The 9,078-nt window shown below is 42.7% G+C and overlaps 1 protein-coding gene across 1 annotated transcript; it reads left to right on the top strand.

Annotated features, from left to right (window-relative positions):
- Nucleotides 1–2,551: 2,551 nt before the first annotated feature.
- LOC124683107 (putative receptor protein kinase ZmPK1) lies at nucleotides 2,552–5,237 on the top strand. Its single transcript, XM_047217681.1, has one exon. It carries the CDS (start codon nucleotides 2,579–2,581, stop codon nucleotides 4,979–4,981), a length of 2,403 nt encoding a protein of 800 aa, XP_047073637.1. The 5' UTR covers nucleotides 2,552–2,578; the 3' UTR covers nucleotides 4,982–5,237.
- The last annotated feature ends 3,841 nt before the right edge of the window (nucleotides 5,238–9,078 follow it).

Below are 9,078 nucleotides of genomic sequence, written 5' to 3' on the forward strand. Positions count from 1 at the left end.
AGGGGTGGTTTGGGCGCCCTGGTGCGCCTCTTCGTCCCCCCTCCAAATTTCGTCTTCATTTCGGTAAAATATTGACTACAGTTTTTGTTTCGTCCGATTCCAAGAATATTTCCCGTACAACTTTTCTAAAATACGAAAATAGCAGAAAACATGGAACTAGCACTGTGACATCTTATTAATAGGTTAGTGCCGGAAATCATGTAAAAGTGCAACGAAGTGTAAACAAAATACATATGAATTGGTGTAAAACAAACATGGATCATCAAAAATTATAGGTACGTTTGAGACGTATCAGCACCCCCAAGCTTAACTCCTGCTCATCCTCGAGTAGGTAAGTGATAACAAAATAATTTTTGAGATGACATGAAGCCAACACAATCTTGATCAAGCATGTAAATCATTGTGAGCCGGGATCTAAGTACTCTAACATAGGCATGATAGATATAATTCAATAGAACTTAGCAACTATGTTATAACATGAAGAGTAACTCAAACAAAGGATCATGAATAATAGTGCATTGAAAGCAACTGCATGTTTATGATCATAGAGTAAACATAACAACAGAAAACATGTAACTGGCACTATGAAATCTTGTTAATAGGTTAGTGCCGAAAATCATGTAAAAGTACAAAAAAGTGTAAACAAAACACATATGAATTGGTGTAAAACAAGCATGTAGCATCAAAAATTATAGATACGTTTGAGACGTATCAGCGCCCTATCGGCAACAAGGCTGCCAAGGCCACCTTGGCCGACGCTGCGTCGACCGAGAAGACGCATGCGTCGATCATGCAGTGCCTCGCCGAGGTCTCCTCGACCTGCTCTTCCGTGACAAAAAGTTCGACGAAAGGTGGGCGGTGCTGCTAAAGAGGCAGGAGGAGAAGATGGAGTTCAAGAAACGCAAGGAGGACATGTCCCTGCTGACCGCGTCGACAGCTGGAATGTCTCCCCAAACGCAGACGGCGCACAACTTCTACAAAGACATGATCCTCGACGACATCGAAACCAAAATGGCGGCGGCCGAGGCAAGGCAGCAACCCCGCCCCCAGAGCAAGAGTCGGCACCAGCAGACGCGTCTGCGACAGCGTCCACTAGTACACCTGCGTCAGCAGCATCGGCATCTGCCTCAACGTCGGCGATGGAGCAAGCACACCGGGCAGAGCACAACGAGGTCGTCGTGATCGATGAGCCTACGTCGACTCAGGATACGCCGTCGGCATCGCCTAAACCCTTCTTCTAATTTACGTCTTATTAGCTTGCACCACCGGTCTGTAACATGATCGCGCGTCTGATCGCGACTACTTCCATCGCGATGACTTTGGCGGGAACGATCTCCTTTTAAATGTAAACTATTTGAATTTCTATTTGGGGACACGACGAAGGAAACACGTCCCCCAAAATGCTCGATCCGACGCCGTTTGACGATGCTTTGGGGATGCGGCTAGAGATGGTCTTACCTTTATACCAATAGTACCATGCAGCCAGTTACCAGAAGATAACTGAAAAGAAAGTGCACGGTGGATACAAATTGGACGCCACCGTTGGGTGGTTGATGATTGAGCGAAACGCCACTGGCTCGAGTCTTACTCCTGAAGCTTTATTTCAGCACCACACATCAGCCAGCTGAAATCCTGAAACAAGGGGCAATAGACAATTCTACATCACTGCAACTTGAGAAGAACACCTCACAAAATAGTTAAACTGCTGACTGAATAGAATAGGTTACCACTCGAGACAGGGATAAGAAGCTACTGTTGGGAGAAAGCTATGTGCAACAGTCAAATCCATGCTCCAGAGTTGACCAGTTTGTTCCCGAGAAATTTTTGGACCTGGCAGCTTCTGTGAGGACATAGCAAATTAATTTCTCATGTACATCGTTCCGACCACGCAGTTGAAAATTAAGTTATTTTCTTTTCACTTATCTACTGCATGAGTGGGAGTGGCCCAGACTGAATGATGTCTTGGAGCCTCGACAGGAGTATACGTCAGCCATCTCAGATAAGAGACGGTTCTGCAGCGCAAAGACTTTACAGCTAACTATCCACTGAAGCATTGACGAAACAGAGCAAACAATCACTCAAGAAAAGACAAGCACCTAACAATTTGGGAGACTGCATATATGGAACATGGGGGCATGTGAACCCACTTTTTAAAAAGTTCCGTTTGTGATGTCAAAACATGTTTTAAAAATCGAAAAACAAAATGATTTCCCAGATGATCTCAAATATGTGCCCTGGACATGAGTTTCGTGACGAAAAAACCTTTTATTTTGTCTCGACAAAAAAGTGAAATTTTGTAGGGCTATATAGCAGTATATATGTGACGTACTTTGTCTTTTTTAGATTTTGAAATAAAAAAGTGGTTTCTCCGCGAAAACTTTCTGCGCACACATGGAACATGCGTACGTACCCGGATATTTTTATTTCAGAATTTTTTAACATTTGGAAAATGCATTTCCAACTAGGGTTCACATGCACCCAGGTTTAAACCGGACTTTTCCAACTGGCTGCTCCTATAACAGAGTCCATTTAAGGTCATTCTAAAGATCAACTCGAGTGCCTCAAGCCTGCAGCAAATATGGATGCACGCTCTACCATTCTGCTCCTACTAACTTCGATTCATCTGCTTTTGCGCATCTCTGCTCGCGAATTCCTCTTGCCAGGCTCCTCTCTCTCCGTAGAAGATAGCTCTGACATGCTCCATTCACCAGATGGTACTTTCACCTGTGGCTTCAATAACGTTTCCCATAATGCATTTGTCTTCTCTATTTGGTTCTCCAATACAGCTGAAAAGACTGTCGTCTGGAGCGCAAATCACCTCCACCCTGTGTACTCCTTGGGATCCCAAGTGATGCTACACAAGGATGGCCGAATGGTTGTAGAAGATTACGATGGCCAGCTCGTGTGGGAGAATGGTGTGAACTCTTTATCAAATGCCAAACAAGCTCAGTTGTTGGACACAGGAAACCTCATCGTGATGGGCCAAGGTGATATCATTCTATGGCAAAGCTTTGATTCACCTACCGATACATTGCTACCCAATCAGAACATTACTGCTGCTACAAAGTTGGTATCTGCTGATAGGTTACTAGTTCCTGGGCACTACAGTTTCCATTTTGATGATGAACATTTACTCACACTGTTTGATGATCAGAAGGATCTCTCTTTTATCTATTGGCCAAAGCCTGATATTAATACATGGGCAAAGCAAAGAAACCCATTTAGTACCACCACATTTGGGTTCCTTGATAGCTGGGGATATTTTCTTGGAAGTGATAATTTAACTTTTAAGGCTGCCGATTGGGGTCTAGGGGTTATGAGGAGGCTAACATTGGATTATGATGGCAACCTTAGATTATACAGTCTAAGTAGGGAAAAGCGAAAATGGTCAGTCACGTGGATAGCATTTCCGACCTGCTTTGTACATGGTTTGTGTGGTATGAATGGAATATGTGTGTATACACCTATGCCTGCTTGTGCATGTGCCCCAGGACATGAGATCATCGACCAAAGTGACCGGAGAAAAGGTTGTCGGCCAAAGTTCAACCTCAGTTGCGATGGGCAGGAGATGAAGTTTGTGAAACTACCGACCACTGACTTTATAGGTTATGATCAAAGTAAACATATTGTTTCCTTTCATGATTGCAAGAAGATGTGCTTGAATGACTGCAATTGCAAAGGTTTCTCATACTGGCAAGGAGGTGGAGCTTGCTATCCAAAGTCCTCCCTTGTTGGTGGTGTAAGCAGACCGGATTTATCTGGTTCTATCTATCTCAAGCTTCCTAAGACATTACAAGTGCCAACATCCTCAATTCCTCACTCGCAGCCTTTTGGTCTTGCATATGTTCCTAACTGTAGTGCAATGAACAAATATTTCACTGCAAATTTTCCGGATGAACCCAAGAGCAGTAAGAGTGGACCACAGTACTGGTACTTCTATGGATTTTTATCGGCGATATTTTGTGTAGAGGTAATATTTGTGGCACTAGGATACTGGTTTATGTTGAAATGGGAGGGCAAGCAGTTAACAGGAGTATGGCCAGCTGAGGTTGGCTATGAAATGATAACCAACCATTTCCGCAGGTACACTTACAAGGAGTTGCAGAGAGCAACTCGAAAGTTCAAGTATCAGATTGGGAGGGGAGCATCTGGTCTTGTATACAAGGGGGTCTTGAAAGACAAGAGGGCTGTAGCGGTCAAAAGGTTGGAAGACATAAACCAAGGGGAAGAAGAATTCCAACATGAACTGAGTGTGATTGGGAGGATTTACCATATGAATCTGGTGAGGGTTTGGGGATTCTGTTCTGATGGTCCACACAGGATACTGGTTTTAGAGTATGTTGAGAATGGCTCGTTGGATAAAACCCTTTTTAGCAGCAAAGGATCACAAACCTTACTTCAATGGAACGAAAGATTTAAGATTGCTCTAGGGGTGGCAAAAGGATTGGCCTATCTTCATCACGAGTGCTTGGAGTGGGTTATCCACTGTGACCTGAAGCCTGAGAATATACTGTTGGACGAAAACATGGAGCCGAAGATCACCGACTTTGGCCTTGCAAAACTTATGAATAGAGGTGGATCCAATAAAAATGTATCGCGGATTCATGGAACTAGAGGTTATATAGCTCCTGAGTGGGTTTCTAGCCACCCAATAACAGCAAAAGTTGATGTGTACAGCTTCGGAGTGGTTCTCCTAGAACTACTGAAGGGGGCTCGTGTTACAGACTGGGCATCAAATGCTGACGAGGAAGTGGAAATGGTTCTTCTTAGGATGCTTGCAGAAAATCTGATGCTGGAGGGCAGCAAACAGTTATGGATTACTGACTTCATTGACTCCAGATTGAACAGCCAGTTCAATAACTTGCAAGCAATAATGATGGTCAAGCTGGCTGTTTCATGCGTAGAAGAAGATAGTAGGAAAAGACCCACCATGGAAAGTGTTGTGGAGATGCTTCTTTCGGTTGATGAGGCAGTGGCATAATTCAGCAGTATTCTACCAGCTAAAAGAAGAGTTATTTGATACAGTAGGCAGCATCTATGCATATTCTTAGATCCAAAACAAGATATCTATGATGTGTATCCATGTAAATCAAGAACTGCATGAGTCGCTTGTATACCAATATTAAATTTCGTATTTGACCACACTATGCCAGGTTATGTATTGGCATAACACTAATATTTGTGCAAAGGCTATACTAGTATGTATTGTAAAGAAGTTAAGATTTTGTGTGATCACTTGTGATTTACCATCAATGCAAAATACGCTGATGGTTTGGTTTCTTCCTTTCTGAGCATACATGTTGCCGTCTTGGCTGAACCTACTATGTCGATATTCAGATTTATTAAATCTTAGGACCACTTGTTTTGCACAGAATTTCACTTACACCGGTTTCGCTTATATCAAGGAGGCAAATTCAGTCGCTGAAGACAACTATGAACCCTGTAGAAGTATAACTAACAATGCATAGTGAAATAATGTCGCGGCAAAAATAAGTTCAGAGTCAGAACGACTTCATCGATGGCTATATATATAACTTAAGATGCAAATAGCCTACTTGTCATCTCACAAAGGCAACAAGGAGTGGAGCGTGATGGGAGTAAGTATTGTATCCCAAATGAAGAAAAAAGCATCAATGGGTTAATATGCACATAACGGCGTAAGTAATCGGCACCCAGAGCATTTTTAGCCCTCAATATGCAGCCCAACACGTATACCACTTTGCCACCAATTTGTAACACAATTTCGCTCAATCCACATTAAAAACCTAGCATGGCAATTCCCTAGGTCCAGAACACTACAAGCATGCCCAAATAAATCGTCATTCAATCAGTAAGCCCTAGCTCTCTTCGTATCTCTATCGCAACAGAAGGTATCATCAACTATTCAACTCTACTACCGATGAAACTAGATATGCAAATTTCTACCCTTAGGGTACCCTCCTACCCTATTTAGTTCAAACAAATGAACTATTTTTTCAAAACTGCTGTGATTTTGAAATTTTGGTTTATTTGGTACAGCTATAGAGGGTAAGAGGGTACACTAAGGGTCACCAATTTGCATCCTTAAATGGAACTAGTAGACTTGTCATGGAAGATTTTGGTGGTGATTACTTTGCAGTACTCCTGATATATGAATCTAGTTGATGTTTACCAAAAGGAACAAAGTGTGCTCAATTTTCTCAAGGATTTCCTAAGCAGAAAATGGACTCATCTTTCTTTCCAAATTGATTTGTCCACTGCTCATACAGGTCGGTGCCAGTTCATCCTCTAGCAACTGGCAAGTATTTTAGGCAACGAAATTTTTAAAGAACGCACTGAAAAGTAACACTGGGATCAACATTACTTCTTGCATATATTTTCTAAGTGAGATGTTTTCTACAAGTCAGTAGTATTGATGTATCATATCACGATTCAAAGTGTGAGAACAGCGTCTCTTTATTTTGCAAGTTTCCTTAAGTAATATGTGGTGTTGTGTTGTCGGAGTACTTTGAGCTACTGAGCATTTTGTCAATGCAGGTTTTTAATTTCACATTTTGGACAGATCGTTTAACACCGTGCCTACCCTTCTAGAAAATCCTCCATTCATCACAGAGGAATACACAGGAATAAATCCACGAAGTCAAGCAAGCATGTTACCACTCACATATCAACTTTTTTTCCAGTCACGAAATCCCAAGCTGAAGTGAAGTTCGCATCAACCGATGTTACCCCCAAGAAGGGATTAGCGGAGGTCAGTAGGAAAGTAGGAATGCAGCACGGAGAGTGACCTGTGGAGCGGAAGCGGAGCGCTGGTTCTGCTGTCGGCGCCGTGGGATCCGGTGGCGACCTCGCTGGCAGGGTCCGCCGTGGGCGGGGACACGGGGAGGTGGAGGCGACGACGGGAACGGGAGAGCGAGCGTGCATCCACGGTGCGGCCCAGTTAGCAGGCGCCGCACCATAGGGCGAGCGGCAGAGATGGGTCTCGCGGGCTCGCGGTGGCGGGCTGGGAATATTTCTTGTTCTGTCCACATCATCAACTCTAGAAATTCCTTTGTAGCGCCTCATCTGACTCCTCTGGCAGACTGGCACCCCTTCAGTTCTAGCCCAACCCAACCCCTTTCAGTTATCTTTCCAAAGTTATATTTTTGAAAGAAAAGAAGGGTCATCAACCTTACAATGAATGACACATACTTCACACAAAACAAAGTTAGCTAGAAAAATCAGGACCGGGCATGTTCCATGCATAGGGAAGTAGCAACTAACTATTACTTGTTTAAATGGTAGGAACCACCAAATTTAGGGGAACTGAAAACACCGAGTTCAATTCATCGAACTCGTGTTTACGGGTTGGAAAATGGCTAGCGCAGAAAAGAGCCCATAAACCAAAACTTAAAAAAGAATATTCTGTTTTATAGTTTTAGTTTACGGGTTCGGTTCTGCGCTGGCACCATCCAAACCCGTAAAACTAGGATTTTTCATAGAATTCATATTTAAACATACACCAATCAATCATAAATAATCAAATAATAGTTTTCAGAACACAATATCATCCAAATTATTACAACAGATAAACAAATGTCACAACCAAAGTACAACAGTTTTCAAATAATAAAATAAATAAACAAATGTCTCAACAATAATTCATCTCACACATAAATGAATGGAATGGTAGGATCATTGGTGACAGCCATGTCGCTGCCAGTGGTGCATTTTGATATCATAAACGAGCTGGGCATGGGTAGTGGCATTCCCGATGCGTTTCTAGGAAAGCTTCAATGCGATCGGCATTCCGTTGGGGTTGCACTCAGGTGCCAACGTTGTCATAGAAGCAGGGCCAACTTAACCCTCTTTCATCTTCGATGATCATGTTATGAAGAATCACACAACATGTTATGATGTTCACAAGGGTATTTTTTGTCCCAAAACCGAGTTGGACCCGAACAATGGCAAGCATTGCTTGCAAAACACCGAAATCTCTCTCAATGTCCTTGCGGGCAGCTTCTTGAGCCTTTGCAAACTCAGCTTCTATCTTATCTCGGGATCCTTCACATACTTCACTAAAGTTACACAGTCTGAATAGATGCCATCAGCTAGAAAGATCTCACTATATATTCATTATTCATAACTTTGTAATTGCAAGTGGGTGCTTGATGTCTACGCACGCTTCTATTTCTGTAGACAGTGTTGGGCCTCCAAGAGCAGAGGTTTGTAGAACAGCAGTAAGTTTCCCTTAAGTGAATCACCTAAGGTTTATCGAACTCAGAGAGGAAGAGGTCAAACATATCCCTCTCAAGCAACCCTGCAATCACGATACAAGAAGTCTCTTGTGTCCCCAACACACCCAATACACTTGTCAGATGTATAGGTGCACTAGTTCGGCGAAGAGATAGTAAAACACAAGTGGTATAGATGAATATGAGCAGTAGTAACGGCACAAGAAAATAGCTTGATGGCGTGCAGTTGATGGTACTAATATTGCAGGAAGTAAGATGCAGTAAAACAGTAAACAAGCGATGATTGCAGTATTTGGAAACAAGGCCTATGGATCATACTTTCACTAGTGGACACTCTCAACATTGCAATCATAATTAAATATAAATAAGCACTTCACTATGCTATTCTGAATTACTCTCTGGCAAGATAACGAACACTAATTCATCATGTAGGCAAACCTTAAAGATGTATTCCCAAGTACTAATGAACACCTCACGCTGTCACTTTGAGCATTCATAGGAGGTACTAACACACCACAATTTCATAGAGACATCCAACTCAAATCATAACTCAGTGAATAAGTATTCTATGAAATATAGCCTAAGAGACCCACACGGTGCACACACCGTCACCTTTACACACGTGGGACAAGGAGTCTCCGGAGATCACATAAGTAAAATCCACTTGAATAGCATAATGACATCTAGATTACAAAGCTCATCATATGGATCTCAATCATGTAAAGCAGCTCATGAGATCATTGTATTGAAGTACATAGAGAGAGAGATTAACCACATAGCTACCGGTACAGCCCTTAGCCTCGATGGAGAACTACTCCCTCCTCATGGGAGACAGCAGCGTTGATGAAGATGGCGGTGGTGTCGA

Source organism: Lolium rigidum, chromosome 1 (assembly GCF_022539505.1).
Source record: "Lolium rigidum isolate FL_2022 chromosome 1, APGP_CSIRO_Lrig_0.1, whole genome shotgun sequence".
Taxonomy (NCBI): domain Eukaryota; kingdom Viridiplantae; phylum Streptophyta; class Magnoliopsida; order Poales; family Poaceae; genus Lolium; species Lolium rigidum.